This window comes from Pseudopipra pipra, chromosome 7, assembly GCF_036250125.1.
Source record: "Pseudopipra pipra isolate bDixPip1 chromosome 7, bDixPip1.hap1, whole genome shotgun sequence".
Taxonomy (NCBI): Eukaryota; Metazoa; Chordata; class Aves; order Passeriformes; family Pipridae; genus Pseudopipra; species Pseudopipra pipra.
In genome coordinates, this window is record NC_087555.1 from 21,226,230 (window position 1) to 21,247,426 (window position 21,197).

The following is a 21,197-nucleotide window of genomic DNA, read 5'->3' on the forward strand; positions in this document are numbered from 1 at the left end:
TGAATGGAGGCATAAAATTTTGCTGGCATAATTATTTGAGGGAGAAACTATTCCAGTGGGAATGTGGCTGGTCTCTGAAATCTTGAATCAACCAAACACTAGAACGGCAGCAGTTTGCTATGCAACCTTGTGCCAGGTTGACTCAGTTTTCCATTTATAACTAATTCAGATTAAAATTTTTTGGTTTCTTTTTCCTCCCACTTCGTCCCTTTATAGAAAGACAGCAATGTGAATAGTGAGCAGAAGAGTCAGGCGCAGTCAGGTGCTTCCACTGACCACCCACCCCCTGTCACTAAGAGACAAACCGCGATGACGTTCCCGCGCTCTGACCCAGAACAGATCCACCAGAGCTTGCTGGCTGCAATCCGCTCTGGAGAAGCTGCTGCCAAATTGAAAAGGGTGAGTTTTCATCACTGCATCCATAACAATGAATTCATGGTACTTCCTCCAAAATGGCCATACTAATGCCTGACACTAAAAGCAGTTAGCTTTGGCACAAAGTGCTACCAGGAGGTCTCTTAACAATGGGAAAGGAGGTGAGGAAGAGGGGTCAATTTTCCAGAATAAACTGGTGAATGCACACACAAAGCTGTATTTTCAAACAGTACAAATGTAATCAAATCTTTCTGAAATGAAACAATTCTCTAGGTTATCAATTAGGCATATCTTTCATAATATCTGACTTATGTTTGAGAGTGTATGGCTTTAGAAAACTGCTAAGCAGTTTCACTCTAGACATGAAGTGGCTGCAATCTTTTGCAGGCAGATAACACAGAGCTCTGAAGACTATTTTCCTATTTATTAGACTTTATCAGATAATTCTTAAATGTTCTTCAAGCCTCCTGCTGCTGTTTGGCATCATTACTAAGACATTTCTCAATGTTTTGTCAACAGTCCTTGTAGGACCATCTTCCCCCACCCCCTCTGGTTAAAACTGGGGCTTAATTTTTCTTTTCTCTTTCCTAAAATTAACCTATAAATGTCTCATTGGATAAAACATTGCACACTTTAAAAATCTGTACTGTTTTAAATTTGCAACCAGACAATCATAGTCTCAAACAAACTTTTCTTGATCTTACATTAGTATTTTGCATTCTGTATTAAGAAATAATTTCCCATTGCAGAAGGTTAAAGAAATTCCGTAGTTTTTTTCTCTTCCCTTTTCCACTTGAAACTTGAAAGAAACAAATGATGTGCGGTGGGTAGATACAAGGGATTTTTTTGTTTGTTTGTTTTATGGAAGTCTTTGACACCCTCAACGGTCAAATTCTTTCAGTGGATGGTCAGATGTTGGAATATTTCATACATAAGGTTTTGTTTCAGTGTAGTGGTGCAACAGCCTCTCTGAGGCTTATAGGCCCCCCATGATTTCTACACTGAACAGGAAGATTGAGTTTCCTGGAAAAGTTACAGGCATACTCAAGTAGTTTTTGATCTCTAGTCAGTAAAAATGGTACATAATACGAGTAGTATTACTTCTAACTACATGTCACTAACTACAGCCACTTTAAAAACAGTATAAGATTTAAGAAAATGCTGTGTTGTTCAGAATCAGTTAGAGGTTAAATCTGTCTGTTCTACCAGAAATACTGTTTGGATTTCATTTGCATGTATTTTCATCAAGGCTTTTTTTTCATCCAATGCATAATTACATTCTGAATAATACAGAACTTTATTCATTTTTCGTAGAGTGTCACCTTTGCTTTATGATTCTATGGGAAATATGCATAGGCATGGCAGTTGGCCCAGTTGCTTGTAACTGTTTTAAAAAATAAAATCCATAATGTACTTTTCAAAATTCAAGAAAACTATTTCTACTAGAAAGAAAACAAGGAAAAGCTTCATTACGTAGTTATTCATTCTTTTTTAATACAAATGTCCTTCTTGTAAATTTGACTCATATAGCCTTTATCAGTGTAGGTACAAGAATGGCTTGTGGAAAGGGAGAGAAATGATAATTGAAGTCAGTTTTCCCCTCCCTTTCTCTTCTATGGGTGGGATATGTCCTTTGTCAGTGTACTATGTGTTGAGACTGGGGTGAGGAGAGGGCTGTACTTTTTAAGGAGAAATTATAATAATGAAGAAGCTGTAACCATAAAGAAGAGCAGTCTGCAGCACAGAAACCTGAAACAGGCCTCAAAAAAAACCCTGGAACACAAACAAAATGTAATGAAGAACTCACTGAAGTTTTGCCAAACATAAAATTGTACATGCTGTTCTTCTCACTCTCACCCAGAGCACATATGCTGTGGTACAGGTATGTCTGACAGCAGAAAGAAGTTTCTTGCCCTATGGCAAATTTAACAAAAACATGGTCTCATTTTATGTTTAACATGGAGAACTGGCAGTAGGAGGATAGAGGAATGAAACCTTTTGTATCAATAACTCCTTTTCACACAAAAGTGATTTTTAGTATTGAAAGAGCTTTTAAAATGCATTCACCTCGTATCTTCCAGTATTGTAGTGCAGTCAGGAAAAGGAGTGATAATCTGATCCATTTGAATTGTGAGAGAGGTCTGTCAGGTGCTTGCTTCTCTCTGTGTGAGAATCATTAAAAATAAAATCTTGGCACCACTAGACAAATTCCTTAATTTTTTTTTTCACCCTCTGTTTTACTTAATATGTTGTGAGTATGCAGTGCTGAGATCTGTGGCCTTTTGTGTTGTTGGTCTTTCCTGTTCAATAGGGCCCTCAGTAATTACTAACCTAAAATGGGTCAAGTGAGGTTTCTTTTTAACCATTTTTTCTCTTGAGAATGTTTTCATTGTGTTTAGTAAACTGTGCTTTGGTATGTGGTTCTCATGGCTGCGGAGCCTCCACAGCTCCCATTAACTCCAGTTGGAATCATTGGTTTATGCAGCTCCACTGAAAGTCAGGCCTTTGCTGTCTATCATAAAAGATGTGGTTTGCTCTTGATAAAAGAAACATTACCATGGTATAAAGGAGTGTTAGAAAGAAATCAGCTCTATTCAATAGTTAATAAAAAGTGTTTAGTTTAGTGATGTTTTTCAAGTATTTCTTTGCAACTGGGTCTGGAGAAGGAATAAAAATTATTCATGTTTTGAGTAGTTATACATGGAATTTTTAGATAGGATAAAATATGTTTTTAATAAAATATGGTTTTAAGTAATGTCTTATATTACCACTTCTGTAGCATATATGCTTTGTACGGAAATCATATAGGAGGTCATTGACTGCAGTGAGAAAAATGCTAACTGAAGTAACAGTATTCCTGTTTCCTTGAAGTAATACTGTGTAACATACTGTAGAGAGAAAAATATGGAAAGTTAGGCTAATATTTCTTTAATATTTTTTTCTCTTTTTTTTTCTCTCCCCTGCCTCCAGGTTGGTCCTCCATCAAACACCATAGCTGTTAATGGAAGAGCCAGACTTAATCCTTTGTATTCCACAGAAGCAAAAGCTAATCAGTAGATATTATACCAAATATTTTGCACTTTACTGCTTCATAGGCCAACTTTACACTAACTACAAATTTTTGAAAGTGTAAATGCAAGTGTATGTTAATATATTTTTGTCAGCAGTTATAAGGATTTTGAGCTGTGTCTTTTGATGCCTTGGAAAGATTATTAGCATATGTAAATTATGGTAATATTTTGCCTTTTCCTCTTTATAAAGCTGACTATGCTGCTAAAAAGGTTTAAGAAAAGATGCATATGAGCTTTGCTTATGATAGAAAGAGAATCAAAGATTCTTGATTTTAGCCTCAAGACTGAACAATATGTAGCACTATGCTGAAATTACAGATTGGAAACAACCTAAGAATTCTAGATCACATCATTAATTTTCAATTGTGTATTACTTTAACAGATTGTAAGAACTTAAATCTACCACATGCTGCCTCCATATTCCTTTATTAAATTAAAATTGTAATTACTAGAATATCTTAATTAAATGCAATACTTTGTATCTGTCTAAAAAATAGATGGTTTTGTTCCTTTAGCAGAGAGTAACTGGGATACGTATTTTGATTATTTTTTTTTTTAACTCTCCTGTAATTTTTTCCTGGTAGCACACACATAAAAAAATCAGGATATAAATTATTGAAAATTTTTGTACTACTTAAAAACTTTTATTAACAGTAGCACTACATGACATTTCTCTTTGGGTATCTGTATATAGTATTTACCTAGCACTCAGATGAGCAATACTTTTTGTGAATTACATATATATTGAAGTAGTCATCAGCATATACTCACATACTGATAAAATGCAAATTCCAGTTTTGATACTTAATGAAATAGAAGAAATTTATTTTTTTTCACTTGAAGTATAACTAAAGAATGAACTGCTTTGGATTTATTCATGTGAAATATTTTAATCTTAAAACAGCACAATAACGCACTTACAAATCATGCTTGTGTCAGAGACTGTCTATTTATAGGTTAAGCATTAAATACCAAGATGGGAATATATATTAAAACAGAATGCATTGTGTTATATTTTACTTATTTTGAATTTCTTGTCAAGATTATACATTTTGGGGAGGGAGTGAAAATATGATAACACCCATGATAAACTAGCTAGATTATGGATGCATGCAGGAAGTGCTGGGGTATTTGCCATTTTAAAATATTTTCTTGCTGGACTTGATTCAAATAAAAGTAATTGTATTTCATTTCTATTCTCTAACAATATATTTTGTACTTTAGAAACATTCTGTAACTCAATTTCAGAAACTGATCTATATGTGCATTTCAAAGGGTTATTAATTGTTTGCTGCCAGTTTTTTGTGCAATACTCTCAAAGAGGTCTAATTACTTTCCACATACAGAGTCAATTATTGATAACAAGTAACAGTGTTAATGCTGAAACTCTTTAAGGAACATTTTAGTAAATAAAAATTCATAAAGAGGGTTGATGGACATTTGTTCACTGCTGTTCTCTCCTGTTTACTCTCCTGTATCTTAGTCCCCTGTCAATGTGTGTTGCCACTTCCATCTCTTCCTTGTTTTGCCTCCAATCAAGGGCTTAATCCAAGGGTGGGGGAACCCACATGGTAGTTCAAAAGATCTGTTTCAGGATCTGACTGCGAAAGAACACGTCAACCTTCACTTGAAATCAGTGAGATAGAAGAGGTGTGGGGGTTTTTCTGGTTTCCAACTGGGGCTTACATTCTAGATTTCACTGCATCTTGAGGGACAGACTTGAAAGTTGTAACTCACTCCCAGGGTTCCAGTGTCTATGTTCGTTGTGGTATTTAAAGTCTGTGTTTTAAGCGCTCCTACACAACATGCAGATCTGTAACTGCCAGAGAGAGGCTGCACTGCAAAAAGAGTCTCCTTACTTGTCCTTTGGGTGCAAGGATCTTACAGATTTTTTCTCAAACCTTAGTATTCTCTGCCAAGGTGACCAAAGTTATTTCATAAAGTTAATTTAATCTCCATCTGTGGTACTACAAGTCGGTATGATGTTTCACTTTTTCAACCAAATCAGTAGAGTCCAATTATTCTTGTTTTGGACAAAGTTCAAATAAACATGCTTTGTTGCTTGCTTTGGTTTTGAACACAAAACTGTACTATATGTTTCTTAGTCCCATATGTTAAAAATAAACTACCTTTTCATGTGAACTCCTGAAGGTAAATATCATCTTATGTATCAGAGATTAAACTAAAACCACCTCGCTTGAATTTTAAGGTTTCTTGTCTGTGTCACTGAACTTGCTCGATAACTGAAATGTCTACACATGCAATAGCACTGTGAAACTCTTTAATGAGCCTTTCTGTTAGTAGCTGGCAATACTGTTTAGCAGAAATTTCTCTTTCCCTCTTCTTCCAACATGCGTATGTAAGACATTTTTAAATCTTGCTATTGTATTTTTAGAGACTCATTTTTTCTTAATACTCTTTTATTAAATTCTACTAAAGAAACTCTTGCTGGTGAACTTGACATGTTTGTTCAAGTAAGTGTTTCTAGTAACTGCAAGCCCAGGTTAGACAGCAGTAAATTTTTATTATGGATGCCTTACATGCATAGTAAACAGACTTGGTTTTGGGCCCAAGAATACTTACAGTTTGCACAACATGTATCACAGCTGTCTTCCAACAGGAGGCAATTAGTTCTGCCATACTTCTTATAATCTCCTTCCTTTTGCATGGCAGTCAAAATGTTTAGGAAGGAAAGTCAGGATATTGAAGTTAGTGATAGTCAGTGTAATTGTCTGAACAAAACAGCTGACCCCAGTGAAGGTGCACTGTGACTTACTGTTATGAGTTCTTTGAAGAAGCAGCAGGTATCCATGTAGCACAATGCCATCTTCATTTAGTTTACATTCCAGGGCTTTGTAAGTAAAGGAGGGCTAGAAAAGCAAAGAGATCTTGTTAGTTGTTATTATAGAAGATTTCTTTTTTTTTATTTATTCTACAGAAGAATAAAATTTAGACTAGAGATGTACCCTGCAGAAGGGAGAGTTTTGCTGGGGCAGCATCGCCAGATAACTTTTGGAAATATTCTTGTGACTAGAGGTTGTAAGATCAAGGCAAGAACTCTCATACTTGCAGCTGAAAGATGTTAAACAGCTTGATGTCTCCATTTTTGGGACATATATTCAGTAATCAGTGCCCTAGTTTTTCTAGCTGCTTGTAATTTTAGCATTATTTTAGCAAGCAATATGAAGATCTCTAAGGAAGACATGAAAATTACGTGGATGTGGACCAAGAGGCATTGTATCACACATACTAGGTAAAGGATGAAAATATAACATAAAAGCAGCTAAGAGAGACCTCGACAAATCAGAGCACTGGGCAGTCACCAACCATATGAAGTTCAACAAGGCAAAGTGCTGGATTCTGCACCTGGGATGGCGCGACCCTGGATGAACATACAGACTGGGAATGAGATGCTGGAAAGCAGTGCCACAGAAAGGGACCTGGAGGCCCTGCTTGATGGCATGTTGACTCAGCAGTGCCCTGGCAGCCAGGAGGGCCAACCATGTCCTGGGGGGCATCGCCAGCTGGGTGAGGAAGGGGATTGTCCTGCTCTGCTCTGCACTGGGGCAGCCTCATCTTGAATATTGTGGCAGTTTTGGGCACCACAATATAAGAAGCTATTAGAAAGTGTCCCAAGGAGGTCAATGAAGATGGTGAAGGGCCTTGAGGAGAAGCCGTATGAGGTGCAGCTGAGGTCACTTGGTCTGTTCAGCCTGGAGAAGAGGAGACTGAGGGGAGACCTCATTGCAGTTACAACTTCCTTGTGAGGCAAAGAGGAGGTGAAAAGACCCAAGGGAACAGCCTGAAGTTGTGTCAGGGGTGGTTTAGGCTGGATATTAGAAAAAGGTTCTTCACCCAGAGGGTGGTTGGCCACTGGAAGAGGCTCCCCAGGGAAGTGATCACAGCACCAAGTCTGACAGAGTTCAAGAAGTGTTTGGACAATACTCTCAGGCACATAGTGTGACTCCTGGGGATGGTCCTGTGCAAGGCCAGGAGTTGGACTCGATAATCCTTGTGGGTCCCTTCCAACTTGGCATATTCTGTGATTCTGTGAATACTTTAAAGTTTGTTACAGGCACCTGTTACCAGCTAAAGCAAACATTTTCAGTTGGAGCTGCTTAGAATCCTGTTTTAATTACAGTTGCTGAGAAGACTTCTATTACATAAAAACAAAGGAAAGATGCTGTTGAGCAGCAGGGTGTACTTCCTTGAATTCTTGGCCAGGCTGTGTCTATCAGGTGTTGGATAACTACAACTAGACAGGAGACTAACTGTAAATGACTAAGTAGATGGATTGGTAGCCAAACAAATAGAGCTCTTTGCAGAAGGGAACGTGTCTTAATTTGTCTGTCTGTGGTAACAGAATGTGAGGCTGAAGTCAAAATAGTGTGTTTGGACCGGAGCTGCTGTAATCACAGGCATGACAACTATTGGTGGGTGCTGTGAATGGTCTGAGGTTCAGAAACTGTGACATTCTGTTAGTGCTTGGCCGCTGACGGGGTAGATGAAACATCACTCGTTGTAGACAGATTGCTTATGAAGTCTATTTTGATGATAAAGCTGTAGCAGTATCACTGGAAATATTTTACACCTTGTAATTGAAAAGGATGCTTTCTATGTGAATTATTTTATACAATCCAATTGAAAATAAGATAAGAGATTTTTTTTTTCTTTAAAATTTCTGATTAGGTAGCATTGTGAGAGGGAAGGTGTTCTTGTTAAAATGACATGAAATTTGCAAATAACGGGAAACTACACTTGTTAAAAACTTAAATACTTTATTTTGTTTTGTCTCCCTTGAAAGAGCTATGTGGCATGGGAACTAACACAGGAACTCTGTCAAGAATCTATTGTGATATATTGTAGGTAAAGCTGCATTATTTTTTGTCAGCTGTTCCTATTTGTTAACACAAGCACTTTACATTTTTTTTTAAGTTTATGGGTTTATGTCTTCAAGGAGCATATTTGGAAGAGATGTATAGTTTTTTCTTTTTAGCTGAATTAAGCCTCACAACTACTAGTGTTTAAGTGAAAGAGATGAACACTTCCTTCTCCCGTCCCTCCATCACCCTGGAAAGACCACCAAGACTGTTAATGGACTAAGGTATTCCTAAATTATTCAAGACATTAAGGGGAAAAAAATAATGGGACGGGGAAGGAGAAGGGATAAAGTAGAGAAAAAGATGGTTTGCTTTTTTTGATCTGGAGAATCAGCACATCTCTGAGGACAGCCAGAAATATATTTCTGCTCCTCCCCTGTTTTCTACACAAAGGAGTAATCTACAGGCAAATTATCAGTTGAGGAATTATTTCACTTGTTTCCCACTGGAAGATGTTAAATGAATTTGGTATTCTTCATCAGTGTCTAACAATAGGCAGTGCTGCTTCTCCCTTCACCTCATGTTTTATGTTTTCTGTTTTACCTTAAGGGTTCTACAGACATTGTACCCTTTCAAAGCATGTGGGACAAACCAGAAACTAAAAGCTTAACTCTGAAAGCCTGATAACTCCTGATAGCCATTCATGTAATTGGCACAAAGATGAAAATGCAATCCTGCACAGAACAGGATCTTCTGCATTTGCTCTTATAGTAATGGAAGAAAATCTCTTAGCATTGGGAAAAGGAGAAAGAACTGTATCTGAAAAGGACACTAAAACTGTTAGGAAATTTCAGCTACTTGTATTGGTAATGTTATTTCAGAGTGATTGTGCATATATGAACCTGGAAATAACAAGGGCTGTATCATTCCCAACAGAAATAGATACAACTCTAGTGCCAAAAATAATGCCAAAGAGTTGAATTTGGATGCAAGTTGCAAGTTCCTCTGTGAACTTTTTAAGCTTTGAGAACAGTCTTTTGCCCATAACACAGCAGTGTCATTATACACAAATGCCAGTGGTGTTTACTAGTTACCAGTTTGTGATTGTACAATGAGTATATTTTTAGTAGCTGTTTTGATGATAGCAGCTGTTACAATTGTCTTCTGTTTCAACAAATTATCTGCTTGGTGATTTCTAAAGCATTGCTTTCCATGAGTATCTGGGCATTCCCAAACAATGCTTAAAACAGGAGTTTGGGCATAGGAGTTTAGGCATAGGGTGGGAAGTTAATTCTTAGGTTTGTCTTTAGTAATTTGAATACTTCTCAGAACTACTGATACAATACCCTTGATGTCCACTCTTTACTGAGAGAGAGTTGGGTTGCTATTAATACACATAACAAAACAATGACACCTTACGTATCATGTAAGAGAAGACTAGAATGTATTTTTCAGAAATTCCTAGTTTTTTACACCGATAGAGTTTTCTTCAGCCTCTTCATCTATTTTACCAGTTGTTCTAAGTACTCAGCAGGGCAGACCTTGGTTTGCCTGAGATATATTGATATCATCACAGCCAGAGCAACAGGAACATGCTAAAAGACAGTATACACAAGAAAATCTTCACAAGTGACAGAATAGTTAAAAGAACAGGAATATTGAAGACTGGGCTTGGGTATGTGATAGTGAACATCCAGAGCAGTAAAGGCATTGAAGTGTACAATCAGTTCAGGGCAGAGGGAGAGTTAAATCCACAGAACCTGCAGCTGCAACAGCTGTTAAAATATAAATCTGGCCAACAGGGGCTATTTGCAAGTACTAGTGTACTTAGTGTGCTAGTGCTGGTGTACATTAACCACGAGAGTACTTACTAATGGTTAATATATTTCTAGTTAAAAAAAACAAAACAAAACAAAACAAAAAACAACTATAGCTGGACTCAGAATTTCATTATTTCTCCTCAGTTATATGTGTCTGCCTGTTAGTTTAATCTTTCTTTTTCCTTTTTTTTCCCCTGTGTGATCCTGAGCAAGAAGTAAGACACGATAGCTACAATCACACTTAATCTGAAGTGGTAAAGGAAGGAAAAATGAATTTATTTCACAGTTGCTTAAGGCTTTATATAGCTCTGAATTATCAAAAATACAGTAAAAATAATATTTTAAATAATTAAGCTGATTGCAGTTTTCTAAATTAAATACTTGAATTAAATAGGGAGATGGAATGCAGGAAGAGCTGCAATTGGTCACCTTTGTTAAACAGCATGATTGGTCCCATCAGCAGACACTATTTAATTTCTTCAATTGCTAAAAGCTAATTAAGCACTTGTGCTTTTCAAACTGAAGTGTATTTGGCCACCTGCAGCTACAAAGTGCACTTAGCAAACCAGGAAATCCCTATGGTATGTGTGTCAAGCTGCTGCAATCCTAAATTCCAGCACCTACGTGAAGCAAAAGCTCAAGAAGTGAAACGCAGAAGACTTCCTTTTTAAATTGGAGAGGACTGGGAGAAAGATGGGCACGCAGGCAGCTGAACAGTTTCTAGGATTGCTTGACTTTCTAGGATTATCAGACTGTTACCCCTTATCAAAAACTCACTAGTACGAAGGGCAATTCTTGAGTGGTCAGAAGGTCTGCTGGGATACAGCCCACAGGCGGTCAAGCTGCTGGTGGTCCCAGCTCTTTGAGTTGGCATGTTTTGACCATCTCCAGCATGCTGAGGACAGAAAGGTCTCAGAGGCACCATTTACCTGAATCTCCCTTTACCAAGACAATTGAGGGGTAGAAAGAGGAGGACATTCCAGTTCGTGTAGCTGCTGTTAAGTGCATGGCACCCCTCTTACACATCTGTGTAAGAGAGCTCTACCAGAGCTCTACAGTGAGCTGTGTTAAGAGCTTTATCAGAAGCTACTGTGAGACACAGGCACAAGTTGTATGCCTGGAGTTCACCTGGGGCTGGCCTATCAGGAAGAGGAACCTTGAGAGAGTGAGGGCTGGGGAAAAGTGGGCTTCAGGGCTCTGCCTGGAAATTAGTGAGTTTAATTTGTTTTTTATTTTATTCAAACTGTGTCTGCTATTAATGGCTTTCAAAAAAAAAAATCATAGTGAAAAGAAATATTTTAGGCTGTCAGATGTACTTGGAAGTTCAGTAGATGTAAAAGGCATAGTCTTTGGCACCAACTAAAGATAAAAGTATAAGAAGGTGTAAGAAAGGGTCTGCTAGACCATATTGTCAGGAAAAGGAAGGTGTGTCTTATTTTGTGTAACTATTACATTACTTTAAAAACATAGTTTGGTGGTGATGTGAAATGTGAGTTGCCTGATCATCAGTAGTAAAAGCAACATAATCTCCAAGTAAAAAAAAAAAACTACCAAAAAACAAACAGTTAAAAGCAGCAGATATTTTAGATTGAATTCTGACTTCTTAGAGTGCTAACCTAATGGTGGAAGGCAATTTGGGCGAGAGAGAATAAAACAAGAGTTATAAGACCTTTAGAAACCATGTCAAGACAGATTAAAGGAATGGGGCTGCTTTAGAGTAAAAAACAAAAGTGGAAGACTGATCAGGATGACATAACCATATTTCAAAACAAAAGTTGCTACACAGAGGCAAGATTAATCATTGTATCTTCAAGCAATAGTCTTCAAGCTATACTGGGCCAAACTGAGGGTTCATTTAGCCTGTTACCTGGCTTTTGACAAGGATGAAAAATTTATGCCTAGGGAAAAACATAAGATTATAAAATATGAAATGCATGCTCAACCTTCCACAATTTTTGGCTCTGAGAATGCTAAAGTGAAGATGGTTTCTATGTATTTAATAGTCTGAATTAGTCTTGTTCAAAACTCAGCAATTCATTCTTTCAACTCCTGTAAATTTTGAGCAGCTACACAGCACAGTGTGACATGGAGTTCCTTGACTTAATGACAGGCTGTCTGAAGAACCATCTCTTTTTGTTTGTTTGTTTCTTGTGAACTTCCACTTTGTAGCTTAATTTAATCCCCTCCAATTGTTCTTCTGAAAGAGACATTAACTCATCAATCACCATTCATGTTCTCTGTGCCAGGCATATCCTTACATAAGAAGTTGTACCATAGGCATTTGAAACTTATACGCTTTTGCCAGTTTATCAGTTAAATGTCATCGAGGTTTATCAAAACAAAGATCTAGGTCTGAGGATGCCTTACGCTTCATTTATCTCAATATCTTGGGAAGAGAGTATTTTCTCCTAGACACATTTATTTTTTTGAATCTGCCTCCTTTTGTAGCTGTAGCAAATCACCTGCAGGATACATGTACTCTGTTCAAGATCAAGAGTTTGAGAGAAGTTTGTGGCCACACTTCTAAAGCAGTAAATATCCAGATGAATATAATCTTGCTAAGTCCTATTTATTCACAAATGGGATCATCTGAATCACAGGCAATCTTTTCAGTTCTCTAGCCAGTGAACAAAAGAGCTCAAAACCTTAAGGATATGATATATAGGTTGCTATATGTATATATATATATATATATATATATGATATATATATAGGTTGCTTAGTTTACTGTGATAGTTGTTTATTAATTTCAACTTAGAGACCATGTACTTGCATGATAAATACTTTTGCCTACAAATACAGGTATCTGTCCAGAAATACAGGGAGAATGTACTGCCTTTAGTTCAAACATTCTTTCTAGTCTGGCTTACAATCAAATGCTATTTTCTTCTGAACTATTTCTGCTGATTCATTATCAACTTACTTTGTATTGCAATGTTAAAGTGAAACATGCTGCTTTAACTCTCTTTAAATGAACTACCTTTGTGGCAGTATTTTTAGATGGGTCTTTTGATGCCTTTTTAATGGTACATTAAAACTTAATGAACGCTTAGTAACAGTGGAATCCCTATGGAAGCACATATGGTATCTACATTAATACTGAATGAATGCATAATGATCAGTAAAATTTCACTGATTTCCACATGAATCAACAGTGATGAGCCACTTAGTGTTACACTCAATTACATCATGTTTAATTTATGTACCATTGTTTGGGCATTATGTTTAAAATGTCTTTAGTAAATCATTGAGACTCTAACTGAGCCTCCATTTCAGTGACAAATAGCACTGTAAACATAAAATTCATTTTTTTACACGACAATTAATTTATGTTGAAACCTGCTTGCAAAGGGTCAACAATTTGATATATTCTCACTATTGCTCCCTGAAAAATGGAATCCTAATATGAAAACAAAGTGGAGGAGCTGTTAAATTGTTTCTGTTTCCTTAGTTATGCAGCAGCTGGACACTGGAAATGCATTAATTCCCTGAACTCTGGGAAAAATTGCAATACCTCACCTGCTCTAGCTGACTGCTGCCAAGCAGTTCACAAGACCTCTTTAGTTCAGAGCATCTTGTCCACATCTGTGCAGCAGAGTCGGAAGAGTTCTCCACAATGCCTGCCTCACTGCAGCGTCGCACCACACCACCTCTCATGGATTTAGAAGGCCCTTCTACCACATCCATGACTCACTTCCAGTGCATATATAGCACAGCAAGGTGTACCGAGAGCTTTTGAAGAGTGACCATGCCATCAATCTGCCAGAGGTAGACAAAGAGATGGTCAGGGAACCCACACCAAATGCAGACACACTGTCTTTCAGCTGTTCTTCCATCCTGTGCAGGACCAGGAAGCAAACACTTATTCCCGTGGTGTTGATTGCCTGTGCAGAGGAATACAATTTAGCCTCACTTCCAAAGTATGACATAAGTATGAGGACCCACTGCATCAATTCACCTCCGCTGTTCTGTCTCATAGCACACTGAACACGGGCAGTGGGTTGGCTCTGGGGTGAAGGCTCTGTACAAGGTTGCCGCTGGCCGTAGCCCTCCACTGAAGTCCTCCACAGTAACTGCTGCAACAACACTATTTAAACAGGGCAGAGACTTATCAGAGGATGCTATGCTAGACTCCACTTTTCCCAACTGACTCCACGTGAAAACTAGAGATATGCACATATCTGATCATGGTGAAAAATAATACAAGCAATGCACTTTGTAGGGGAAAATGGAAATAAAATATGCATACTTCAAACCTCCCTAGGAAGAGTAAACTTCTCCGTGGCTTTCACTTTTTCTGATATCTTTCAGCAGATAAGCTCCTGACACAGTTTCAGCGAGCGTCTGCTTGAGCTGGTTTTGGACATGTTCCATGGCAGGTCTGGAAAGATTCATTCATAGAATAAAGCTGACATTGCCTATTTTACTCAATCAGTTCAGTTACCTAAAGAACCATCTAAACTAGTCTGACTTTTGGCAGAGAAGGCACCCTTTTCCACTACTCCAGAAGGGATCTTGCACTCTCTGTTCTCTCAATCCTTCTCACTGGTAGTTCAGGCCAACAAAGTCTTATCAGGGGTCTTTTTGACTTTAGTGTTCATCCTCAAATAGCTGTTCAAAATACATTTAGCTTGAGAGATCTTGGCTTGGAGGAGTTTTTAGCTCTGTGAGGTTATCCAGTCCAGCTGTCTTAACAAGAAGAACTGGGGGAAAAGAGAACGGTGTTTGGAGACAAAGATCCTAATAGCTATTTACAAACAAATCCAATAATATATCTTTAACTTCCACAAGCTTCCTGCATTAGCTTCTAGCACTGGGCACTGCATCCAGTTGCATTAGTTTACAGAGGGTTTACCAGCTATGAGTATACAAAACTATCATTTTATTTTCCTGTTCTTTTTGATCTACTATAAGATTACCCGATAACTGGCAAGGCATCTAACAAACAGCTGACCAACAACTTAGTTAGAAGATCCATATACAAAGAACTTTATAATGGTAATGCTCATAACAGTAGCTGCTCTAATTTCTCTGGATTGCTGAAAAATGCAAATTCAGACCTTTAATAATTGCAGCTCAGGCTTTCATTTCTGACAGCAAAGTGAGAGAGAAAAAAAATCTTTCCATCCTAAGAAGCTGTAAAAGAGGCTATCAACTTTTTTTTTATTATAATTCACTTCATTCTTGTTAGAAGAATTTAATAAATAAAGTATGAGAGAAAATATACTTATGGAGAACCTTTTGATTTTGCTTTAAAAAGTTCTTTTTTGGTTTATGTTGATCATTTTAATGATTGTGTTCTCACGATTCAGGAATTCTATTCTGTGTTAATTTAATTCAGCTTTAATTTGAATTGAATAAAATATTGGCTAGCTTGCTGGCTATGATGATAAAATGCATGTACTGCTTAAAGAGAAAAGTGTTTGAAATATATAAAATAATGTGAAATACACATCTCTTCAAAGTATGCCTAATAGATTTTAGTGATGTAATTATTTCTAATTTGTTATGTAGCTATATATTTTTAGAACCTGCCGTGCAAGAATATTTTTTAGAATTAGATGTAATGAGGTAATAATATCACCATAGCCTTTAGCATAACACCAATATAAGAAACAGTACAAGAAAATAATCAAATGTATGCCTTGAGCTACATGATGACTGTACAAACAGACTTCACAGAAAATTAGATTTCCTTGACTAGTACTGTGGTTACAGTGGTATAATTCATGTTTCATAACTCTGAAGAAATAATGAAGACATTGTAACCAGAAATGTGTCAATTTGAATAAATTTATTATGAATTGCTTTGGTTCTGAAAGCTCCCAATATGTTACAATAGAAGCCTACGTTCTTGCTTGAGAGCCAGCCAAACTCTGTAGAAAATGGAATGGGGTTTTAATATCTTAATAAATCACTTAATGGTTGATTTTCCCTTAAAATAAACAAAAGGAGAAATGTTCCAAAGGGACTGTTATAATAAAATATATTAGAATACACCTTTCTTTTAAAGACGCTTTAAAAGTAAAGTGTTTGGAAGTCTTGTATTACATGGTGGCTTCTTACTCCCCATGGAAACTCAAACCAGCTTTTGTCTGAATCCAAGTTGCAATGAAACAAAACTTAGCCCAGGCAAGAATTAACTCTCTTCACCTGTTGCTGAACTAAAATTACATTGGATCAAATGCAATATTTAATGGGCTACCTCCAGCTACACTGCAAAGTAACTTCTCCAACTAAAACCATGCAGGCTTGGGAATATCAATTAGAGTTTAGTTAAGGAACTTGCACAAAATACAATATGTCAGTAAGTTTCATGTATCACCCTCAGTGATACATCCTGGTTTAATATGATTAATATGTGTTATTGGCTCTGTGGCCAAGGCTTGACAACATGTCAGAATGGGCTTGAGGCCTTGAAGAGTTGCCACAGAAAGAAGAATCTTCAAACTCACTTTGTTAGTTCACATTTCTTAAGAGGTTTTCAATGGGTTGAACTTTCACCAGTAGGCTTTTTGCCAGATTAGTTATCATCTGTCCTCCCACAGCCTGTAATGACAACACAAAAGCATAAAGCTACTATGGCTTCTTTATCATGTGCTGTGGTGAATTTGACAGAAATATGACTGCGCACTTCGTCCATCTGTGGAATGGGTATGTCATCTGGAATGATCCAGTAGCACAGAAATCCAGTCATAAGAAAGTATAACAAATTTATGTCTAATGTGGATGTATAAAGACCTGGACATTATGAGAAGGGGATGTATTAGACTGGTAGTTCTTCTTGAATGATAGGATGAAAGCTCAAGGGGGTTTTAAGTCTGAAAACTGCACTGTCACTGTTTTATAAGTTCAAATAATGTAAAAAAAACCAAAACCATTTTGCTTTCTCATATTTGAATTTTCAGACAAGTATAATGGATTGGGAAAAGTTTATGGAACTGAAGGAGAACACTGAAGGTTGAATTTAAAAGGGCTGAGTGGCTATAACAATTTTCTTAATTTTAGATATGATCGCAGTTTGTGATCCTTCCCAAATGCTTCTGATACATCAAATGTTAAATTTCTTCAAAGTCAGGTGAAAATTACTTATGAACTTGTTCAGTAGCCAGTGTTTTTCTCAATCGCCCCCCAATACCTCAAGGGAAATTTCGTAAGACTTTTTGATGGTTAAATAGATTTTATAGGGCCATTATGTGTAACACATTTGTTTGGAGTTATCTTGTATGTTATTATTCATGTATTGTGTAATATCTCCTTCATAAACATACAAAAATGAACTAGAAGGTTGCTTACATTTAGTGTTATGAAACTGTTCTATCTGTCATGGTAAAATTAGGACTATTAGAAAAAAACCACTTTCTAAATGAAATAGAGTTGCTACTAAACAACTCCAAAGCACAGCTTCAATAAACATGAAATCAAAGGAAAAGGTACTTTTTTCTCCAGCTCAAAGGAAAATTGCCTTTTGGACCAGATCTAAAGCTGATTTGTTGTTTGGACTACCAAAGTATTAATGCATTTTACCTTTTTATGTTTTTAGAAACAAGAAACCTTCATTATACAAAGAAGGATGGCCTGATTGTTAGAGTACTAATTTTGGACTCAGAGTTTGCATTCCTTGCTCAGCCAAAAATTCCATTAGATTTTAAGAAAATCACTTAGCATTGTCTAACTTTTGACAGCAAAATGAGATACACAAGTCAGAAGACAGTTCTCCTTAGGTTATCCATGTATTCAGAGGAAACAAAACATTATCCTGGGATGGTTGTCAGCACTAAACCCTTAGGTTTTTTAGCTGACCTCTGGAGTCTTCTGTTTTTCTTCTTGATGATGGCCAGCCTAACTTGGTATCATGTCTAAAGTCAGGTACTCTGAGTACCCACTTAGGGTTAATTTTTAAATGTGTTCAGGCACATAAAGATGCAAACATTTACTCATCCGTATGAAGGGAATAAATACATTAAAATGTTAGGTGCACTGATGTTGTGATAATTAGGTCCTTAATAAGTGCTGAGATTGTCATTGTTAGATAGGGTTCCTGAATTACAGAGATTTGCATTAATAACCTTTTAATATAATAACTTCCAAGTAGTCAGCACAATGCTTTTAAAATATGAACAGTAGGCTGATTTTTCAAAGGTTTATTGAATACCTCATTTCCTGAATATAGATTTCTTGGAAAAACTCTTGAGACAGAGCAAATGGCCTTCTCTGTGTGATTAATTAATTCAAAAGAGTACTAAACGTCCTACCAGGTCATGTACTAAAATGGTGGCAGGTATGTTATCATACAGTGGCACTACCTTAGGAATTCCAGCTGGACTGATAAGCATTTGTTTGGTTTCTGTCATTTGGCAGGAACATAATGACTCTATCATCAGGGTTCAGCAGAGCTTTCCATTTCAGAGCCCATTTTCAAGGTATTCTAAATTGCACATGCACAGGTAGATTGATTTGGAAACTGCTTTGCTCAACCAGGGCAAATTTGGGGGTGCAAATCTGGGCTAAATTCTTCCAGTGATTTTGGAAGAGAAGAATTCCTTCTCCCTTCACATTCATGCAGATAGGCATATGCACACATTTTTAAATTTCTTACTGTTCCTAGAATTAGGAAAAATCTCCTTAGATCTGACAGAAGTTTCCAAAATCCACCTTTACACTGCAATATGTCCAATGTTACTAGACTTTCACTTTGTTTTTTAAAGTCATGGATAGTCTATTGTGAGCTGTATGGTATAGAAGCAGAAAAGAAACAATATGAGTGAAATCCAGGCACCTAAATACAAGCGTCTGTTGCCATATTTAATGCCTAATGATATCTGAAACATCCACACTGTGACACGTGTCACATGTAACATAGGATGAACAGGAAATCCATGCCTTCTTGGGGCATGGTAGAATATGTACCTAAATTGGTATTAGATGTCTGCATTTAGTCAAACGAATCTCTGTACATCAATTTTTCAGAATACAGAATTCATTTTATCTTTAAATTTCATAAAACATCCCTGTACTCTGATAACAGAAGTGGAATGCTGCCTGCCTTGAGTCTGACCAGGTGTGTTGTTTCTTTTAGCCCAAAAGAACTTGACACTTGTCTTCCTCTTTGCATGTATCTGGAGAATCTTACTGCGCTCTGTCTGATGCTACTGTTTCAGTGTCTTTGGCAGCAGCTCAGAAATGGCTGAGACTGTGTGGCTGTTTGTGAAAAGTCATTTTAGCTCTATGTTTCTTCTTGGGTTTTGGGGGTTTGGTTTGTGTTTGTTTGGTGTTTCTGGTTGGGTTTTGGTTAGGGTTTGTTGGTTTTGGGGTTTTTTGGTTGGTTGGTTTTTCTGTGGAGGGTTAATGCCTGTATTTTGTTTCTCATTCTACAAAATGACTAGCATTAAGGATCTTGAATCTGATTTCCCAACAACTCACATTATGGAAACTGAACTTTTATGTGCTGGATAAACACAAGGAGTACCATAGATAACATAGTCACCTGAAACCTTCCCTCCATAATAATTTTGTGGTTTTGTGCAGGATCCGGAAGGCATGCAAGATCAGAAATTATGTTCTTTGTGTAAGGTGGAGTTCCAGAAATAGGGTTGTAAAAAGTATCAGCGGTTCTTTGCTGTTGTGAAACATTGTCTGTTTAATTTAGCTAAATAGTTTATAATTTATGTGACGTTTAAAGTCATCCAATGTCAATTCACTTCCAGAAGTACCCTTAGTACCACAACATCTACTGGACTAGATGTAATCTTCTGGGTAGTTATGGACAAATGAACCACATAATATACTGCTGCAGTTATTTCTGGAAGTGAATTGACAACCTTCAACTACCATTAGATGCAGACCTAGCCACTGTAACCCATACATATGTAATATTCACCCTGGACTATTACAGTTCTGTCTAGGAGAGAACTTTATGCCTTACAGAAGTTCAAGGTTGGCCAGTGCAAATGCATCGTTTATTACAGACACTGCTGAGTGACTGATTTGATGCAGCCTCATTGCAGAGAGCAGAAGCCAGTATGTCACATTGTCTGACCTGTGCCTCACAAGCCTTACATGCCACCCAGTCAACCCTACACTGAACCTAATTATTTGTTCTTAGCTACAACGACCTTTCAGAAATCATAAGCCCTTGATTTGATTTGATTTGATTTGATTGATTTGAAGGGTATCATTCCTATTCTCAAAACCCCATATAGGATTTAATTCTGATCCTATGTTACAGTTCAAGGTGAAATTCCATCAGGGGGATGTTCTGTCTGAGGACAAAGCTGTCACAGGGAATCACAGAACTTGCTATTGAATCAGCAAACACTGTTGTCAAAGGTAGCAATAAAACCCATCCCTCTACTCAAGTTTCTTACGAGTACACTAAAGTATGCATGCTCTTCAATAGATAAAAAAGCCCAAGCCCAAGCCAAACAACAACAGAAAACACAAGTGTAAATCTGCTTCTTGATAGTAAGTACTGAAAAAGAGCATTTAGTCGGAGGGAATACCAGAGTGTTACTGTGCTGCAGTTTGGGTTACTGTACACACAGTGAGTTTCAGATTAGGTTGAAAAGCAGCTTGTGGGAATGACTGAGACTGGTGGTACTGATGTAATCCATTGGAACCGTTTCCTTATCTGTAATAAAAGACACACATTTTAATAATAATGCTAAACTGAACATTCAACGCGAGCTGTAGTAGGAAAGACTCCTCACGAAACATTCAACCACAGATACTTTTCAAAGACTTTTGCACTACTGGCAAGAAGTTAGCTAGTGGTATCTCTACTCATGCTCAATGGATAAATTTGGCTCCCATGAAGTATTTGGGCCCATTTAAAAAGTTAAAAATGGGCTTTTGAAATGCTCAAGAGCAAGAACGCACAGCTTGTTGTACCAGGATCATAATATGTGTTCAATGCATTCTAGGTCCATCAAGATAATAAATACACTTAAATTGGGGCGTGCCTTTTTTACTGAACAAATCACTTTTTTCTTAAGGTGATCCTCTGTATCATTACTTCTGATGCAATTTATTTTGGGGGGCTTTTAGAGAAAACATTATAGGGAGAGACAAGACTAAGGACTGGTTACAGCCTTGCAGTAGAAAAAGTAGCT

General features: G+C 37.1%; 1 protein-coding gene across 12 annotated transcripts in view; it reads left to right on the forward strand.

The window, feature by feature from the left end:
- COBLL1 (cordon-bleu WH2 repeat protein like 1) overlaps positions 1-5,888 on the forward strand; it is a 77,273-nt gene extending 71,385 nt beyond the window's left edge. For all 12 annotated transcript variants that reach the window (XM_064661024.1, XM_064661025.1, XM_064661026.1 and 9 more), the window contains 2 exons: positions 217-399; positions 3,346-5,888. In XM_064661024.1, the coding sequence (XP_064517094.1) occupies positions 217-399; positions 3,346-3,432 (270 nt within the window). In that variant the 3' untranslated portion in view covers positions 3,433-5,888. The remainder of the gene's footprint in view (positions 1-216; positions 400-3,345) is intronic.
- The last annotated feature ends 15,309 nt before the right edge of the window (positions 5,889-21,197 follow it).